Source organism: Furipterus horrens, unplaced genomic scaffold (genome assembly GCF_987537825.1).
Source record: "Furipterus horrens unplaced genomic scaffold, mFurHor1.1.pri manual_scaffold_2, whole genome shotgun sequence".
NCBI lineage: Eukaryota > Metazoa > Chordata > Mammalia > Chiroptera > Furipteridae > Furipterus > Furipterus horrens.
The window spans coordinates 165,078,242-165,100,268 of NW_028327172.1; the positions used below are offsets into that span (position 1 = coordinate 165,078,242).

General features: G+C 34.0%; 1 protein-coding gene across 1 annotated transcript in view; it reads right to left on the minus strand.

Annotated features, from left to right (window-relative positions):
• Positions 1-22,027, minus strand: part of CFAP299 (cilia and flagella associated protein 299) — a 556,975-nt gene that overhangs the window by 340,648 nt on the left and 194,300 nt on the right. Inside the window, exon 3 of the mRNA XM_090268084.1 lies at positions 7,673-7,757. Within this exon, the coding sequence (XP_090124210.1) occupies positions 7,673-7,757 (85 nt within the window). The remainder of the gene's footprint in view (positions 1-7,672; positions 7,758-22,027) is intronic.

Sequence of the window (22,027 nt, forward strand, 5' to 3'; positions counted from 1 at the left end):
CTTTATTATCTATTGTCTGAAATGTTACAAAGGCCTCTCAGTTAACCTCCCTGTCTCACATCTCATCCCCCAAACATCAGACACATACTTATTTTCACATACTGCTGCCCGTGTACTTTTAAAATACATATCTGATAATAGCAATCATTTGTCTAAACTTTTTCCATGGATACCCATCATCTCTGAGGTAATGACTATGCTGGTTGGTGTTCACCTATTTGTTATTCTTACCCTCTTCCCCACATATATCTGAGAAGTATTTACTAAGTAGAATTGACTGGACTTGGTGACTAACTGAATGTGAGATCTGAGGAGTGGAAAAGGAAAAGGTATTTAGTTTAGTTGTATATTAAATATAAGTAACTGAGATAAAGCAATGTGGAGATAAACATTGGGGTTGGGTTCAGATCTCTTCCTCCAGCTACGTACTTTACATCTCAACAATTTTTGCCAAAGGCAAGTCAAACTCAGTACCTTCAAAATCATATTCATGTTCTCTACATCCTATTTCTGATCTTTGAGTGTATATGTCTCAAAGGGTAGCAGCACCTCTATCAAGCTGTGAAGGCCCTATTATCCATGGCCTCTCCCTTTGCCTCAACCCCCTCCTGAGCCATATCCTGTCACCACATCCTGACTGGTTTACCTTTTAAATAGCTCTCAACTCAGTTCTCTTCTCAGAATCCTGGTCCAGGCTACCATCTCATCTTCTCTTATCTGATGTTACAATGCACTTATTGATACCTGCTCTATCCGACCTATAACTTCTTCTCTATACTGTAGGCAAACTGATCTTTTCTTTATCTGAAAATCTAATATCACCTCTCAACTCAATTATACACAACCAGAATTTTTTCCCTTTATAGCATCTATCACAATTTCAATTTTTCTTTATTTATATGCTTATTTAATTATACACTTTTTTTCCTCAAGCAGCTCTAAACTCCATAAGGCACTTGCTATCCATTGTATATCCAAAAGCTTGGTACAGAACCTGTTATCACCATTTAATACATAATTGAATAAATTAATGAACAGATGGCTAACAAAGATCTAGGCCTTGGACTTGGTAGCAAGAAGTACATATATAGTCAGTGAGCTCATGGATCTAAATGATTCACCAAGGGAAAATGCATAGTGAAAGAGATGCAATGCAGGACAAGTGGAGGTATAAGGAAGGTGGTCAGCCCAAGAAAGAGATTAAGTCAGAAGAAAGTAAGAAAACTGTAAGATAATTATGTTAGAGACACCAAGATAGGAAAGAAAAGAGATTGATAAACCATGTAAATACCTCAGAGTAATTTAGAAATAAATTGGAAATTATTTTCTCAGAATAATTTATAGGTAGCCTTTTCATCATACAATCATCACACATTGTCCTCTAAAATTTTCCTTAGTCTCTTTCATATACATGAAATGCTCTCAAGATGTTACATCTTCATTTGAGCATTCTTTGTAATTCTACCATTTCTATTAAGATTTTTCTAGAAATTGCAAGAAAAAAATACCCTTAATCTCAGTTTCATGTAAATAATCTTTCTGATATTTTTAATGCTTTTTCTCAGAAAATGCATTTTGCAATATCTCATATATTAACACAATGTACAATGTATTCAATTCTCTTTGAATTTTTTTTATTTCCACCTTCAGGACTGTGATTTGCAACACTGATGTGAGTTTCTAGATATCTAGAACCAGACCTGTTGAATGTACTTTTCTAAGCACTTGTTTTAAACATACTCTCAAATAATGCCATAGTGTGGTAGCAGTGTTAAGAACTTCATAGCATGAGCAGTCAGAAAACAAATGAGAAGGAAATAGTTAATCATTTAAGTCTTCAAAGAATTTTAAAATGTAAAATACATGAGGTAGAAATGTATTTGTACATGAACGGTTAACATTTAAGATAAAATTAAGTAATTATATTAATAGGAAAAAACACTCTGTTTGCCTGTCATTTGAAGTATTACACAACTAATCTTTTAAAATATTTTTGTATATCCACTGCACATAAGGCCCAACGTTTTGTCTAAGCTAAATGCACGGAACGTCATAGTCATTTAAAACAGTATTTTGGAAAAGATGAAAAGAAAGAAATGTAGATGTGTTTATATATAGTGCTTATTTTATATCTATGTATTAATAAGTGCATAAATTAATAAGTAGAAATATATTATTATATACATATATATAGTGTATATTATACAAAGTGAGGCAAACATAGGCTTACAGTTGTTTGTATGAAAAATAATACAATAAGTAGTAAATAATAATACAAGAATGAACTGTGTTTTGCATGCTCGCAACTATAAACCTGTATCTACTCAGTCTGTATATAACATTCAGAGGCATTTGTGAAATAATACTGATTCTTAAATTAAGTTGGGTTAACTCTGGATTGGTTATAAACTTTGTAAAAATACAAGTTACCTAAACAATATCTATGACAACAGGATCTGACCCTTTGAACCATGAAAAAATTTAAGAAAGTACATATTCAATAATTTGTTTTTCTTTGAGTAGCAATTATATAAGTTTATAAAGATTTCATATAACCCTGTTCCCTCCCAGTGCACAGCCTGAGACTACATGTTCAAGCAGTGGCTTAGTGGGAATTGTGTTAATAAGCAAGTAGTCCTATAACCTAAGCACTGAAAATATGGGGAGGGCCCCCACGGGAATTGGGGACAGAAAAAAATACTGTTTCCCAGAGCTCCAGGCTCTTTAGAAGAAGAAGAAATTCAAGTCCTAAATGGAGAAAGCTAATAAATTAATTTTGCAATTAGGGAGAAAGAGGACATCCAGAACAAGATTCAATTACACAAAATAGCGTTTGCAACCTGAAATCACCAAACTTAAAAAATAAAATCAAAAACGTTGTGTGTGAAAAAGTATATCTAATCTTCTAATATCCTCAATACATTTAAAGAAAATTACCTAGGAAAATTGCTATGGAATTAGTCCTTCAAGCCTTATTAGGCCATATAGGTCAACTATGTCAGTTCTGAAACCATATCATAATTTTTTTAGTATATACTCTCAATAAGATGAAAGAAAAAGACGAACAAATGTGCCTCTGGGTTGAAGTTCTCCGTTTATTTTCCACACAAATGTTATGTAGAGAAATCTTAATGCTTAGGAAATAGTTATTTCCCTTGGAGACTTCAAACCTCATAAAATTCATATATAATTTCTGCTGACAGCAAATTAATATAAATTCAAATCTCATGAATATTGCATATTTTATAGGACTACTTTTTAGAAAGTATATCCATTTAGTAAATGGCTTTTAAGTAAGATTTATGACCCTAATAATTAGATCTTTCTAAAATATGTTATATTCTGTTGTAAACAGTATGCTGTAAAACCACTAGGAGTCTGTTTTAATACAAGAAAATAGAAAATTAAGCCTTACATGACACCCTTGATACAAAGATATGTATTCTGCTGACTATAATAATACAACAGATTCAAAGGTACAAATAAATGATCATATGTCATACTTAAAGTTAGCAAGCAATGAGATTGACAAGATTCTAGTTTCCAAATTAATGACTACTCACCCAACATTATATGCTAACTCTTTATATTCTGACTAAAAGTTAAATTTAGAGCCTTCTCTAGAGAAAAAAATCATAACGATGTAATCAAACATTTGGAATGACAATATGGAGAAACATAGAAGACATAGCTGCAGAGCTATATCATCTTCCCAAATCCAAATCCACCAACCTACCTGGCAGAAATGCCTACAGCCTCTTCGTTCTCTCCTGCTATAACCATACTCATGGTGTCTGTCCCTCCTTGGTACTCTGAATGTCATCCTCCTTTTAAGGAATTCTCTCCAGCAAATATTCTCCTTCTTCCCTACATCATCAATACCTATCTGTGTACCTGATCATTCCCATTAATGTAAGAAACAGGCTAATATTATCCTTCTTGAAACACAACAAAACAAATTTCCAGACTTCAGGTCCTACACCATTTGTTGCATAATGTTTATGCTACACTTCATTGCAAATTCTCTCAAAAACAATTGCTTCTCCTTATCTTCACTTATACACTTTTTCCTTTTCACTGCCTACTCCAATGAAACATTTAACCACAACCCTTCACTGAAACAGCCTTCACCAATGTACCTATAATATTTATCTAGTCATAAACAATGGTGAATTTTTAATCATTTTTGTGGTTATTTATCCCCAAAAGATATGTTGAGGTCCTAACCCCTGGTACCTGTGAATATGACCTTACGTTTGGAAATAGAATCTTTGTAGATGTAAAAAAATTAAGATTATGTCATATTCAATTAGAGGGATGGATAATCCAATATGACTGTTTTTATAAGAATAGTAGACAGAGACCCAGATGCACAGGGTGAATGCAATGTGATGATGGAGGCAGAGATTAGAGTGATATCTCTACAAACCAGAAAACACCAACGATTGCTGGCAACACTGAAAGCAAGTGGGAAGGCATGGAACAGATTCTCTCCTAGATGCTTGAGAAAGAGTATGGTTCTGCTGACACATTGGCTTCCCACTTACTGTGACACAATAAATTTCCTTTTTTTAAGCCACCCACTTTGTGATCATTGGTTATGGCAGTGATGAGAAACTAACGTATCATCATATTTAACCTCTCAGTAGCATCTGAGTTGGTGAGCATTCTTTCTTTTGAAATATTGTCTTCTCCCATATTTGTAGCACCACTCTCAGCTGATTTTTCTCATGCCTACTCCTTTCCAGTATCATTAGATGACTCTTCCACACATTCCAGATCTCTTAATGTTGGAGTGTCCTAAAGAGTTTTCATAGGACTTCAATTTTTTTTTTTACCTATACTCTCTGCCTAGTAAATGTCTGCAAGTCCATGATTTTACATACCATTTAGATGATGATAACTTTCTATGTAGATTTATATTCTAGCCAAGACTTCTCCCCTAGATTCCAGACCAATATATGTAAATGACCAATCAACTTCTCCACTTGGATATCTTACAGGCATCACAAAACTAATATAGCCAAAACCGAACTATTTCAGTATTGATTCCTGAAATAAGCATTCCTCGAGAGTTGCCCTATCTAACTGCCACCATTATCGACCTCCTTGTTCAAGCCCCAAACCTAAAAGTCATTCTAATTGTCTCTTTAATATTTTACCTCCAACCCATCAGTAGGTCTTGTCTGCTCTTCCTCTAAAACATAGGCATGTTTCTTTCTATTTCAACCACTACCACACTCTTTTAAATTTTATCTCTTGCTGGTTGTTTATAAGAGCTTCCTAACTTCTCCTTGCCTCTGCTCTACTTCTCTTTTCCACATCCCCTACCCTACCCAGCAGCAGCGAGTTCAACCTTTCAGACGCGTAAACCAGATCATGTCACTTCTTTGCTTAAGATAAGTTATCAACTTTCTATCACAATCATAAAAGAATAAAATAAAAATTTCTTAAAACCCATATAATCTGACTGCTGACTCCTCTCTGATTGCATCTGTCTTTATTATCCCCATCAATAACTATATTGCAGCCATTCTGGTCTTCTTCGCATCTCTTGAATATGCCATGATTTCTTTTTTTCTCAGGAGATTTTAATATGTTGTTCCTTCTTCTTGGGATATCTCGCCCTCTGAAATATTTATCTGTTTGGGGTGTCTGTTTCTTCAAATTTTATGGCTATCTTCTTCCATTTTCTTCAAGTCCCAACAGATATCACCTCTTCAAAGTGATTTTTATGTGTACAGCAGTTAAAAGTAACCAAGCACACTTTATTTGATTGCTCTCTATTCAATTTTCTAACTTTATGTTCTCCAAAGCATCTTTCCAGAGCTGAAATTAATTGTTCCACTTTTATTTTCCTTACTTATCTTCTGTCTTCCTTTCTAAATTATAAACTCCTTAAGGTCATAAAATCTACAGTGCCTCAGTGACCAAGTGACTAGAACAGTTTCAGGTTTGAGCAGGTGCACAAGAAATATATGTTGAGAGATTTAAAAAATGGATGAAAATTGGGTAAGAAAATATGTAAGTATTTTGGAGTCTCTTACAGTATTTTATTTAAGATATAATTGGATTTTGAATCAAGAAAAATGATAGTTGAAATGGTGAAAAGTGAAGTAATTCGACCTATATTTAGGAGAATTTGATAGGAAGTATATACCATTGTGGTAAAAAACAGGGACTTACATTCTCTAAAGCACTTTGTATTTGTTGCTATTAGTGCATGAAGCATGTTTTCAACTCTACAGAAACTGATTTCCATCTTTATTATGAATTGAATTTGTTCTTGTCAAATCATTTTTAAGAATTATTTAAACTTTTCAATTATAGTTGATATACAATATTGAATTAGTTTCAGGTGTGCAACGGTGATTAGATATTTATATAACTTATGAGGGGATCATCCTGATATTTCTAGTACCCATCTGACATTATACATAGTTATTACAATATCATTGACTATATTCCTCACGCTGTACTTGACATTCCAGTGACTGGACTTTTAAAGAATATACATGTTGCTAAACACAACAGATTTTTTTTCAGTCTCTTTCCTGCTTGATCAATAATAGCCTATTGCTCCCTCTTGAAAGTCATTATCATAGACTCCTGTGACATCACATTTTTCTGCCTTTCTTTCCATCTTTCTACCGGCTCTTTCTATTAACACTTGGGAAGATTTCAAACCTCTCTGTTATGATATGCAAGTCCCTCCAGAATCCGGTCTCTGCCCATATTTCCAACTTCACATCTTTAAATCATACTCAGTCCACCTCTTTCAAAAAACGTTCCTGATTTCAAGTTCAGGTTAATTCTATACAATTATACAGTCCAGGTACCATTATTTTCTTTGTAAAGTACATTGACAATTTTGTCTGTATGTGAAATTTTCAAGGGACTTGATAGTGAGAAAATTCCAACTTTTTATTGAGAAAACTGATAAAATAAACTTCCTTATACATGTGTCTTTTTTCTGTCACTCTGAATTTTTCATCATACTACTATGATTACTTTTCTGTCAGTCACTTCAAATTTCAGCATAAAACTCTGTTCTTGATTTGGAACATTTTAAGACTCACAGAATACTGTTATCACTAATATTATATTAACAAAGAGTAAAAGTAAATATGTATTCCAAATAATATTGGCAAGTTGACATATTTGAAACTAGCACATGTTTTAATAAAACAAGAGTGTGTCTCTCATTATGTGGTTTGTATTACATCTCCCAAGGTGAGACTACAGGGCACTCCAGGACTATCTTATAGAGGCAGCATGAAATTAGGTAGGCAGGGGCGCAACTTGGGAACAAGTAATGACTAACTCAGAGAAGCCTACTTACTAGGAGGAAGTGGAGCCAAAAAGAAGCAGAGAGTTTTAATAAAGGGCCAGCACAGAGCTGAGGGTGATGATCAGTCTGCCAAGTATAAGCATTTTCTCTGCAATAGATATACAGAATCCTTTTTTTTCTCATCATTTGGCTACTTCTACAGATATAAATTGGAATAAAAAACTCTGCATACATTTCTATAATGTATAAATAATTAAAAGCCATATTATATCCATCATGAATTACTTTTGGAGGAAGATGTTATATTATTAACTAACTATACACTAACATGTGCCTTCAGAGCACACGTATAGTTGTTAGATGAAATGTACTCACGCTCACTTTTCCATTGCAATTGTCTTCTTCTCTCACTGCCAGAGCCTTCAGAAAATTATCTTGCAGGTCTTTACCAGCACTTGTTAATGTCCTATAAAAAACAAGTCTTCAGTTATAATATATTAGATAAGAAATATATTTAGAACACTTTCAGGTCAACAATAAGCTTCTTTATTTCAAATGACAATTTTCTTATAACACTAAAACTATATATGTATATAAAATACACAACCATTATAAATCATATATAATTATAATAATCTACTAATTTTCTCAATTTAATTTTATATGGTGATAGCTACTATTTACAGATGATTGGAATAAGGTCTATAAATAATACTCATGCAGATACAGTTAATTTCACTTATATGACCCTTTTGTTCTTTTAGCACACCATGAAAATTCAATATATTTACATTTCTCACTACCCACAATAATTTTAAATTTACTTAATTTAAGTACAATTTATTTATTTAATATAAGAAAATTAAACTACTATACACCTAAGCTGATTTAGTTACTGGAACAGAGTATTAAGGGTGGCTTTATGACTAGAGATAATCAAAGTAAGAAAGGAAACTATGTTATTTCTGTCACATAAAAGGAAGCATTAAGAATTCAAGAGAGAAATAACTTTCTCTGTAAGTAAATTTTAAAGGGAATTTATTACAAAAATCTCAATCAAGCAACACTGAACCACATAATAAAGAGTCCAAGAATAATTTACAAAATAACAATCCTTTCCTTATATGGCAATTTCCCATATACTCAGCAAACATTTTTATCATTTGCCTGGTATGTACTGAGAACTATGCCAGGCACAAAGATGAATGAGATATAATTCATAATTTCTGCTCTCAAGTTGCCTGTGGTCTCATGAAAGTGAAGAGATACATAAACATTATAATGTCATACCATGTGATAATTGTAATAGAGATATGGGTGGGCATCAGGGGACAAAGAAATATACCATCTATTCAAGTAAGTCACCTAATCTTTACCTTTAAAACAACTGTTGAACTAGATGTTAAAAGATGAGATAGAATTTGACAGTTTGGGGCAAGAAGGGGGTGGCAGAAACTACAAAGGAAAGAAATAACAGAGATAAAAAACTTCATACAGCCCTTCAGTAATTGCAAAGCAGTCAGAAGGTAAGTGCAGGAAGTGAGGGATAAACCATATAATACTAATAAAAGCTAACGTTTTTAAAGGCATATTGTTCTAAGTATTTAGTTAAGATCGCCCAGCTGGTAGCAGCAGAACCTGTATCCAAACCCAGCCAGCTTGGTTCTAGAACTCATTCTCATAACTACCAGGATACGCTGCCCTTCCATAAAGGCCTGTGTTGTTACTTTAAGGAGCTTGAACCTTGGCTCCCAGAAGATATTGAACCACAAGGATCTTATGCAAGGAAATAAAAATTTCAAGTGCGTGTTTTAGAAAGAACATTCAGTAGCTATGAAAAATATAGCCTGGAGGACAGCCACACTGAGGGCTTCACCGGGGGCTATTACAAAGCTTTGCTAAGAGATGATGTAGACCTGATGTAAAGCCAGGGTGGTAAGGATAGGAAGGGATAGACATGAAAAATATAGAAGAGCAAAATGGACCTGGTTATTTCTTTTTGTAAAGAGTTAAAGACAAATGACTATCAGGTTTCATTAAATCAATATAGACATGTACAATATGTAACCTACTAATTATTTTGTTGATCTAAGAATGCAACCTTTTAAATTGGTTATAACTGTCAGCTTTTGCTTTTCTAGCTTTATGTGATGGTTTGATATTGACACCAACTAATAATTTAAACATCTAAATATACATTTAAAAACACACTGATTAGTACCAATGGAAAGAATCAGATATTTGAGACATTTTTCAATTCATCATTCTGTACAAAAGTGAGTCTTCCTTATTACAATATACCTGTGCACTGCTCTGATATTAAATCTCTAAAATATCAAACTTACTTTGTCAGTTGCTTAACCCCAAAATGTATTATTTCTCCATTGTTCATAGGATAATCTTATCACTTGGTCAGTTTCTACCTAATTTCCTGCTTATGGTTTACATTTAAAACCAGAATCAGTTAGAAATTCTCTGTGAAGTTTAAACAAAAATTAGTTTTACAAGTGCATCAGTCAGGACTGGTTAGGTTATGCTGTAGTAACTAATGGTCCAATTCTCAATGGTTTACAGTTACAAAGGGCTTATTTCTCAATAATGCTATGCATCAATAGTAGGTTGACTGTGGCTCTTCACCTTTGAGGAATGAGCAGAGAGGCTGGTGAAACAACATTTATCTGAAACATCTTTGATTATTGTGCAGAGGGAAAAGAGAACATGGCCACACACTGGCTATTACAGCAACTGTTCATAAGAGAAACATGTCACTTCCACTGACATTTTATTGCCCAAAGCAAGTGCCATAGCCAAGCCTGCAATTAATTAGATAAAAAAGTATAATTCTACCCATGGAAGAATAGCAAAAGTTTGCAAACATTAGCCTATGTGCCCTTTGCTTGAGGCTTGTTAGCTAAGCAACCAAGAGCAATAAAAAACAAAAAACAAAAAACATTTTTTATTAAAACGTAAAAGTACAAAAATAGTTGTTAAACAATGTAGCTCATTGCAATATAACTAAATTAAGACCTATGTGAAAATAAAGAGAATAACCTTAGCTCCCAAACTTACTATTTCCTCACAGACCCATAAAACATTCTGAAAATTATGGTGGAGGGAATGAAATACACTTCGGTATGTGGTCTTCTGTGACAGTGGTAGACACCTGTTGTGTTTTCTTCCCCTTTGGTAAGAGAACCCTTATTTTTATTTGAGCAATGGTCCGTCCCACATTCTGTAACTTAGTCAGTCAATCAAGGTCACTGCTTACTCACAATTATTACCCCCTAAACCTCAGCCAATGAATATGCCTCAAGCTTGACCAATGTCACTTCAACTCCAGGAAATATACAGCATAAGCAGAGAGGCCCAAAATGAAAAGCAGCTGGAGTTGTAGTAACTGTCCTTAATTCCTACTACATAGCCCCATCAGTCAACTTTTTCTTCAAATCTTTGATAATTAGTGCTCCTATAATAAATTACTTTTTTAAAAATTTGGTTCATTAGAATTGGCTTCTACTGCTCACAAACAAAACCTGTAATTGATACAGTGAATATGCAGTGGAGATACACCAGAGTGCCCAAAGTTTTTTATATAGTAAGTCGACTCCTCACTACCCCCACCCCCCAACTACACTTTGTTTTATTTAAAATCTTTAGAACATGACAGATAAGTTAAAGTCCAATTTGATTACCATCCACAATCCCAAAACAGCAAAGGTAACCATCATTATCAGCTTTGTATGCATTCTTCAAGGTTATTATCTACTGTTTATGTATATATTTGTGTACTCATGAAAACAGAGAGCATCAACTGGTTCTTCATTTTATTACATAATTTGTAGTTTACTGTTTTATCGCACTGTTGTTATTGTTTTTGGGAATAGTTTATGAGAAAAATATCAAAATTATCTCTAGGGACATCAGACATGCAAAGCAAAAAGAATGGATTTCTAGGCACCATTCAGTAATAAGGAAGGAACCTCTAATATTCTACCAGGCCTGGCTCTCTTACTAATGGCTGAGGTTTTTACGAGATATCTGGCCAAACAGAAAAAAGGGAGTAAGTAATAGCAGTAGAATTCTTGCTGCCTCTGGGTGACGGTAGACACGGTTTTTCTTTCTTTAATGAAAATGCAAAGTCCCAGTTTTGACCTGGTCATGTAGATTTCTGAAATAAAGACTACATTTCCTAGCTTCTCTTGCAGCTATTTATATCCATATTACTAACTTTACCCCTATGGTATCCTAGTGAAACTTATGTATCACTTCTAGGAAGCTTACTTAAAAAGGAAGGGTACCCTTTTTCCTGCAGTTAGAATACAATATAACGACTCTTGCTCTGGCTTCCACCTTGGTTTAAGTTGAAGGCCACTACTATGGAGAGAAAAGAGAAAGGAGCAGGGTCCCTGACACCTTGGAGCACCAGCCCAGCCTTAATTGATACTATATGCACTTCTGGAATACAGGACTGAAAAGAGTTTACATTTTGTTTCAGCCACTGTCATTTTGGGTCTTTCTATTATTTTAACTAAACTTAATCTAAGCAGACACATTCATCATATGAAATTTGCGCATCTTTCTGAAAAAGATGTTGTTGCGCAATTGGTTTGGAAATCAAAGTGGACTTTAACATTATCTATAATACTGTAAGGATTCCCCCAGGAGACTGTATTACTTGTATAATTAAAATAAATTATTTTTAAAATAGTCATAAATTTAAACATTTTAAATGAAAACATGAAATATTGGAACTAAAATTTAAGATGGACATCAGTCTTGAATTCTTTCTACTTATCAACTCACCACATTTTTCTGAACCTTGGTTTCATGATGGGTTACATTATCTGTAAGCCTCTAGCAGCTGTAAAGCTTGTGATTTAAAATGTCATGCTCTATCATTAATCACCAAACATATTAATTTATAACCAATCTAAGAAACATGACCATTATACTGACAATGCATAAGATCATACTGTTCCTCTTGTACTGTTATTCAAGTCTTACATACACAGACATTATTTCCTATAACATCTATGAGGAAGACAAGTATTTTTGTTATATAAATTAGAAATGAAAAGGATAAAATCTATAACTCCTGAACTATTTGCAGAAGAGTAAAAAAAGTTATATAAATAATCAATTATTATACCACACTACATTAGAGAACCTGGAACTTCTCAGCAAGGGGAAATATTAGAAAAGAAAGTTAATGTAGAGTGTGTGGTTAGGAATTCTTAAATTTTTAACATGCATTACACTTACTTAACTAGATTTATTTAACAGTGACCTAAGAAACCTTGCCTAAATAAATATTACAAAAAGAGTTACTTCCTCAAGAAGTGAAGTAGGTCTGTTGCAAAATCTTAGGGTTATAAGTTTTATAAAGGCAAATACTCCAGCTTTGTTGTTTACACTCTACCACTTCCAAAATGGGTTAAAGTTATATGGATGAATTAATTTTTACCAACCTTGTTTGATCATTAGCTAAACATGTTTATATAATTCTACATGAGTGACTCTAAATATATTTGTAATTTTCAAAAATTAGGTTACCAATTTTATGATTTAATTATGTTGTTTGTGTTCCACATCTACTTTCTTTACAAGATTAACCTTCAGAGGAAACATTTTAAATGATCATGCTCTCAGAAGAAAAAAATTTGGAAAATGGTTAAATGAGAAACTTATTACCAAGAGTTATTTTCTTAATAGTTCACTCATTTTAAAGATAAGGTCTTTCAATAAATATTTATAACATTAATCACCTTAGTACTTTAACTGTACAAATGAGAATGTTCTAATAGGCAAAGTTTGATTCACCATTGTGATGTGTTCTAATAAACAATTGCTGAATGATCAATAAATTCAATCTGAGATTATATCTATTTTAATAACAATACTTTTTTAAAAAGGTCTACTTGGAAGTCTACATGCTTATCTCTATGCTACATTTTGAAACAATTTTAATTATCTTCAAATCAAGCCCTAAAGGAGAATATGTTTTGTTTTTACTTTAGATATTACTGTAATCAATTGGAATTCAGCTTTTAATCTAGATATCATAATTCCCAAGGCTTTATTCTATTATAGTGAAGCCTCAAAATATATCAAAACATCATATTTATATCACATATTTTCACATCATAAAAACAATGAGAATGTATTTGAAAGATGGAACCTGGTGGCAGGATTGGGGCTGGGGAGAGAGGTATGCCACCTTTACCTTGGAAGTGGCCCTGGAAGTTATCAGAGTCAGATCTCAGACCTCTGTGGAAAGCTATTCAGCCACATCATCAGTCCAGCCTGGACTGGAATTCTAATCAACTGGTCTGTTCAGAGTTAATGTCAATTTCTTTTACAGCTAGTGAGCTCTGGCATAGACTACACTTCATATTTCTAGAATTTATATTTACTCACAGTACTTGTTTGAATATATAATTCAACCTCACTGTGCCTCAATTGCTTTAAAGTGATTTTTTATTCACTCAGTCTGGAAAAATTAGTGGAAAGTAAAAAAATAGCAGATGAGTAAGAGTTTATTATAAAGACTGAAATGTTATCTTCTTAAGAAACAAGCACACTTATCTATGAAAAATCAGTTTTAAGACAGAAATGGCTTTATTTCCTATGATAAGTTCACTGATGAAACAATTTACATGCATCTGTATTTATTTGGTCTCAAATAATCTAAATTTGATTTCTTTTGTTTTACATGAAACAATTAGATTTTTAGAAAATTCATATGAGTATTAAATATGGGAGATATGTTCTTATAGTACCTTAATGTCAGAGAGAGATCAATCTTGTACATTTTCTCCAGTACAACAAAATGCTTTTTGTTTTGTCTTTTCTATGGATTATAAAGAAAAAAATCTTACTTTTCCCCAAATAAAAATTTTTGACACTGATTAATCTACATGTTTCCTTTCTTGGTGTTTTATTGTTAAATTGCTCTATATTAGTCAGCTCAAGCTGCCATAAGAAATATCACAGATTGCATGGCTGTAAACAGCAGACATTTCTCTCACAGTTCTGGAGACTCTTAAGTCCAAATCAGGGTACCAGCATGGTTTGCTTCTAGTGAGAGCTCTCTTCCTGGCTTACAGATGGCCACCTTCTCACTGTGTCCTCACACAGCAAAGAGAGTGCAAGAACAATTTTTCTGGTGCCTTTCTCATATGGCACTAATTCTATCATGAGGTACCCACCATCACGATCTCATCTAAACAAAATTGCCTCTCAAAAGTCCATCTCCAAATACCATCATACTGGGGGTTAAGAGTTTCAACATTTTAATTCTGGGGATAGGGAGGCAAATTTCCATCTATAGCATGCTCCTTCTCCCTTCAGAACTTATTTCCTACATTATATTTTTCTTGCCATACTCTGTCTTGCTTGCCTTATCACCTGTTTTGTACAACTTGGAACAATTTATCATGTGGAGTAAGTTAGCAAGTATTCACTTCTTACGGTAGACTAGATTAAGTTACAGAAGTCAGCTATTTGTTCCTCTCCAGCTCTCTTCAGCAAGGTGCAAATGATTTCAAGCCAGATGACAAAAGATCCAAATGACATAGACCATGGGGATTTGCTTCAAATAGCATGGAGAAACCTTCCTGTCCTTCAGAGCTGTACCTCATTTTCATTGTAGTCTCTTACATGAATATACAACTATTTATACATTCTGTTATAGACCTCAGAGTTGTTTCTCATCTGGGTCTATTATAAACATGCTGTTAGAATTTCCAATACATGTATTCTCAGCATAAATTCCTCTAAGGTATGTAGCTAGCAATGGAATAGTTATAAAGTTGTTCAACTTTACAAAATAATGCCAAGCTGTTTCCAAAAAGGTTGAAACAATTTACACCCCAACTACCAGAGCATGAAAGTTCCTTTTGCTCCACATTATTTCCAACATATTGTATTTTAGAACTTTTTAATATCAAGCAACTCAGTGTGTTTTTACTAGTCTTGCAACATGCTTTTAATTTGCAGTACCTATTATTTTTATGTTTTGTATGTACATACTTTTTATATCTGAATTGCATGTTCTCTAACAATTACATGAATACCAGAAATTATATGGAAGGATAAAAGCAACCAGGGAACAATTTCAACTCCTGTCCTTTGAGCATAAATTTAATAGCAAAATCTAGTTTTAATATATGAAGGATTACTTTTTAAAGATATAAGAGGGAAAAATAGTGAAGGTAAATCCAATTTGTGGTTTTTGAATCTCCTGTTTTTTCTTGTAAGCTATTCATGGTGGCCTTTCTTTCTCTCTCTCTCTCTCTCTAAAAAAAAAAAAAAAATATATATATATATATATATATGAGCCCTGGCTGGTTTGGCTCAGTGGATTGAGCGTCGGCCTGCGAGCTAAGTGTCACTGGTTCGATCTTCCAGTCAGGGCACATCAGAGAAGGAAAACTCTGACTCCAGAAAACCTCCGCTGCCTTGCGGCATACCTCTTCAGGGGAAAGGCTAAGGGAGTAAACCCCGACAGAAAATCCGGAGCCGGAGTCCCTAAGGCGGTTTGACGTTGTAGTCAACACCGGCAACTCCTGCGGCGCACCTGAAGCCAAGCTGTATTGACTCCGTCTTTCCCTTGGACCCTTCAGCTGCGAAGAGAGGGGGGGTCTGCTGCATGGGCAACAGCAGACCCTCCATATCACCCTGCCCAGGCTCTGTAGCTTCAGCTTCACTGGAGAGGACACTCCAGCGTCATCGCAAGATGTCGATTCAACACTGGAGGAGACAGATACCGTGTCACTCCCGAGTCGGACTGCACAGCCATTCTCGGCGGTGCAGATAGACTCTTAAGAAGCTACACCATCGTCTCTCGAGATGGATGGCTGCCGACGAGGAGGGGGGATATATATATATATATATATATATATATATATATATATATATATATATATATATGTATATTTGAAACAATGTTCCTTAGGAGTCAGGTCACTCAGGATTACATTTAAAAAGATTTATGGTTTAGAAACTTTTACACTACAGACTGTGATTTCCATGGAATTTCCAGGAGGTCATCCATTTATAGTTTATTAACTCTGAGAAAAGAAAATGACTTGAGAAGTGGGATTCATTTATTGGTAAGATGGAATGAGAATCAAATTCCCATCGAGAAGATAAATGGCACCACTTTCTGCACCTTTTCTATGTGAGTGTTTAAATGATCAAATGTTCAGTAAAGCACTCAGCATCTCTGGGAAAAAAAACCTTTGTCAGAAGCACACAGAAGAAAGATGAGAAGTGCTAGCATGCACACTAGACAGCTGTTTCTTTTCTTTTCCTATTTTGAGGGAAACCCAAGTGGGAGTCCTGAAAACTGTGGTATCTTATATCAATCAAATTCTACTCCCCCTAGATGAAAACTTGTGCTTTTATTTGAGGGGACAAAATAGGTTGGCTTCTGTGAGAAAGTGTCTCTGAACCTCTAGGTTTTTTTGTGCATTTGGCATATATCTCTACTTGATTCTTAAATATTGTAGGTTAAGATGTTCTGATACTTTGAGAGGGAGAAGTTTGCTTAGGAAATAAATGTTCTTAGTCTCTGAATGTGTTTGATTTTATTCTTAAAAAACATTAAAATGCAACTTTACTTTTTCTCCCTTCCGGGAGGCAGCTACATCTTTTTTCTGATTTGAAATATACTTCAGATCTTCTTGTTATATTTATACAGTGCAAGCCAATGGGAAAATAAAAAGCAAGGAAAGTAACCCCCGGTTTGATATGCTTGCCTCCCACCTCCTCTCTGTCTGTGGGAATCAGTTTTCCTTCTCCACAGAATGCTGAGGCTGGTCATGCATAGCACCCTGAGCAGATGAGGCTTTAGAAAGGTGAAGGTCTCAAGGCTCAACATCTTTGTGCTGTATTTACCTAGTCTCTATTTGTGTATCTGTAGTTAATAATTTCTGAAAAATTCTATATAAGGTGGAAAAGAATTTGATGCAATGAAATTCCAGGGAGTAACTCCTTGCCAGAGAAAATCAATCAAAGCAGAAGAATACTGCATTTCTCCATAACTGTACAAGGCAGTGGGGACTGTCAAGAATCAGGAATGATGGCCACTTGAAGGCTCAGAGCAGAAGAGTATACAGATGAGGAAAGGGACTGGATGGAGCAACAGGAGTACTGGTGTGGGACTTCGGGGAGAAAGATACCTGAAGAAGACTGGTAGAAAGGCCTTTGATCCAAAGTCAGCCAATAAAGAATTATGGCTCCCAGAAACAGATCCATCTGAATATCCCCGCTATACTCACTCACTGAGGGAAAGAAGCTTACAGAAGGTGTGGCCTTTGTACAAATACACAGTAGATTTCAAAGAGCATCTCATGGGACCCACACTTAATTACACTCCCTATATAAGATACATTCTCTTGACAATTCTCTCTTCATCTGAAACAAGAATCCTGAAGTTCAAAAACACCAACAAAATAAATCACTTGCTTTATCACAAATATAGTCTCAAAATAAAATTGCCAATATTATCATCAACAATATGTTTACTGGAAATACTTTAAGACATTTTTAAAATTTTATTTATTTATTTATTTATTTATTTATTTATTTATTTATTTATTTTTAGAGAGGTGGGGAAAGGAGAGAGAGCAAGAAACATCACTGAAGATTTCAAAGATTCTTCTTTGTCATTATACTTTGTTTATAATGCATTTTACCAAGAAAATAGTTCATTTTTATGTTACTATTGATTTTGAGTCACTTACAAATTATAAAGAAATTCTTGCATGTTTTGTTGTAAAACTTAAATGAGTTTTTATTTGTTTTAACATATATATCTCTAATTCCTTGGAATTTACCCTGATGTACTGAGTGACAAGTTTATCTAATTTTAACTTTGTTCATTTGGTTATTCAGTTATACCAACAGCAATTGTTTAAAACTCCATCTTTTTTTTTTTACAGTGATTTGAGATGTCTTTTTTTTATCTCATAGTAAACTTCCATATACACTTAAGTCTATTTCTGTGTTTTGTATTTTGTACCAGTGCTTTCTCTGTTCATGCATCAGAATCACTCCATCTTGATTATAGAAGTTACATGTTTTAATATCTGGTAAAATTAGCTACTCCCATTGTTATTCTTTTTCAGGGGTGTGTGTGTGTGTGAATATTCTTGTTTGTTTTTCCAAGTAAATTTTATAATTATTTTTTTTGAGTGCCAAGACAACAAAAAGAAACAAAACAAACAAACAAAAAAAACTTCAGAAACGGATTATCATTTACTTTAAATTTCTAAGTGTCATGGCTTGTGTTTCTAAAGATGGTTGCAGCAATGTTGCCCGTCTCACATGTTATTTTGAGAAATGAGCTTTGCTTTACCCCTTAAGAGGTAGAATCTACTTGGCCTCTCTTTTACCTATGAAATATGGAAGAAATGACATTAAAAAAAGTCTGAAAGCTTCTATTTTTGTACTTTGGGGAAGCCACCCACGATGTAAGCAGTATAACTATCCTGAATCTGTCATGTTATATGGAAGCCCAAGCTAGCTACATGGAAAGTTCTCATAAAGAGAGAGATGTTTGGCCAGCATATGGTTGTTTCACCCATCCCATCTGAAAAGATATATAACCAAAGCCATCTTGGATATTCCAGCAACAGATACCACATAAAATAAAGTTATCCCTATCGAATTGCAAAATCATAAGCTCATATTGCAAAATCATAAGCAAATAAATAAATTATTATTATTATTTTCAATCACTGTGTTTTAGGGAGGTTTGATGTATAGCAATAAATAAATTAACCAAAATAGGAATGATCAAGATTTTTCTCCTTAGTGCTATTTATATGATGGATTATATTGTTTCTTGTCTCCCTCTATTGATTCACCCTTAAGTTCCTAGAATGAACTCTACTTTATCATGATGTATTATTTTTAATGCATTGTTCAACTTTATTTAAGATTTTTGCATCATGGTCATAAGCAAGGTTAGTCATATATCTTTTTAAGTGTAAGTTTTGTAAGATTTGTGAATCAATGTTAAACACTTCATAAAATGTATATGAAATCTTTCCTTCTTTTTCAATGTTCTGGAATAATCTAAGTAGCATCTAGGACCATCTCATATTTAAAAGTTTGTTGGAATTCCTGTGACATCATGTATGCTGCCAGGTCTTTTTTTCTTTTTTGTGCAGGTTTTTAACTACTATGAATCAAGAGTGTTGATACAGGCCTGCTTAAGAGAATGACTCTAATACATTTGCATGGTACTGTTTCCTTTGGAAATATAGAATAGACATAAACATGAATTTTTTTTAATCTGCTTTTTCTGCATGAGGGACTACATAGGACTGAAGGAGCTCTCCATTGAAATGTAGGCCTTGACTAGAATGGTGAAAAAGACTGGCATAAAGCTAGAGTTGTGGCTTCTCTGGGTCATGGTAAGGCACATGTACCTTGGCTTCTGTAAATGCTGGGTACTTGAATTATTATGATGCTCTACTTGCTTTACCTCCAGTCTAAAATTTTCCATTAAGCTAATTAAGTGTAGTAATAGATTAAAACCATGTATTTTATGAGTCTGATCACCAAACTGAACTCACAAGAACTATCATACTGTGCATCACCTACTCTATTTTTGTCTGTGATAATTGATCTGTTTAAAGTGTATCCCTGCTTTGGCAATTTGGATAGTTGTGTTTGTCTAGAAAATTAATTTCACCTTATGTTTACTACTGTATGTTCATAGTGTTTTTATTGATTTTTTTAATGTTCTATTTTAATAGCTATACCACTCTAGTCATTTCTTATTTTACATATTTGTAATTTCCTTCTTTGTCTTGAGTTGCTAGCTAGCAGTTTGACTATTTTCTTGTTTTTTTTCTCATTAAAAAATGGGCATTTGGATTTATTATTAATTCTAAATTTTTCTTTTTCACTTATTTTAGATTTTTTAATTAATGTTTTGTTTTTCATTTTGAGGGTACTCTGTAGTCCTTTTTCTACATTGGGTTGTTGATTCACATTTGTTTATTTATTTATTGTTGATATAGATATCTAAAGCTATACATTTTTCTCTGAAAACTGCATTATTTAATAACAATGCTTTTTAATGGCCCATTTCAAAGGACTTTTTATTGTTATTAATTATGTCATTTTATTGAATTGTGGTTTGCTAATGTTTTTTGTCATACCAGGTGCAGATAAAATTTATTAAAGAGATTTTATTTTTGGTATACATTTGTAGGCAAAATATAGTCCAATTTATAGACAGTTCCATGTGGACTTGAAAAGGTGAAGCCTTTGTTATTAGAGTTTAGAGTTTACAATATACTTATTAAAATTTACCTTATTAATACATTGTCTTTTATCTCTTTAGTCCATTTTCTCTCTTTTAGATTGAGAAAAAAAATGTGTTAAAAGTCTATTGTTAGTGTTTCTGCTATTTATTATTTCTCCTACTATGGTTTTTGATTTATTAATTTATGTTATTGGGTAGTTAATTGACTAATTATTAACAAATTTTATTTATAAAATTATGAATTATAGCTTTAAGAATTATAATTTGTCATTGATTGCCTACTAATGCTTTTTGATTTGAATACTAATTTGTTAAATGTCAAAATTTTAACTTTTGGATTTTTTTCTAGAATGCATGCAGTCTTTTACTTACTTATTTTTACATTTTTGAATTTATTTAATTTAGATGTGTCTTCATATGGAATGTGAATGTGAATGCTCTTCATGACTGAATAAGTTCATTTATATATATATATATATATATATATATATATATATATATATTGATGGAATTAATAAATTTGGGGAGATCCAAGATGGCAGAGGAGTAAGTGGAAGCTACACTAACCTCCTCCCAGGACTAGTGTTGACTTACAGTTTAATTGTGGAGAAATCATCTGGAATAACCAACTGAACACTAGCTGGAGAGAAGTCCTATAACCACAGAGAGACAGAAAAGGCCACTTCATCACGACGTGACCAGTAGGAAGTGCAGAGATGTGAAAGGGCTGGCTGGGCTCCCATGAGTGGCAGCTGAAGGGATGAGAAACAGCTCAGCAGCCAGGAGTTCCCCCTGAGAAGGGCAGGGTCTAAAACCCCAGCTGGGCTTCCTAGCCTACAGCAAAATGGAGGAAAGTAAAGTAGCATCCAGCTGTGACAAGGAAAAAGCCACAGAATATTTTGCTGGCCTGAGAGAAACAGCTGGAGAGAAAGAGCTCTTATGTGGATCATGTATGAAAATACTTTGGCACCCACTTACCCTGGGCTCAAGAAGAGGGAGGGCAGAGAGGACTAGAGACGCTTGGGGAGAATTTGGGGCAGTGCCTTTGAGGGGAGAACTGGGGGAGCAGCCAACCAGGTCCCAGTGCTGACTCATTCCCCATACTGCAGGCAGACCATTCCCCTCCAAGTGGAATCAGCCTGAGGGGAAGCAAAAGCCCCGCCCACAGGAATAAAGCTGCCCCACCCTCCATCCTTAAGCCTGATGACTGATCACAGATTGAATAAATTAACAACTAAAGGAGATAGACAAAGGCAGTAGATCTCTGGTAGTCTCTAACAGGCTGCCTAGGCCCAGAATGGTACATGATCTGATGCCACCAGGGGCAGATCTAGGAAGTGTAGATCAATCTAAAAAGCAGCAACAAAAAAGAAGAGTCACAAAAATGGGGAGACAGAGAAACAACCCCTATTTAAAGGAAAGGAAGAATCCCCAGAAAGAGTGCTAAATGA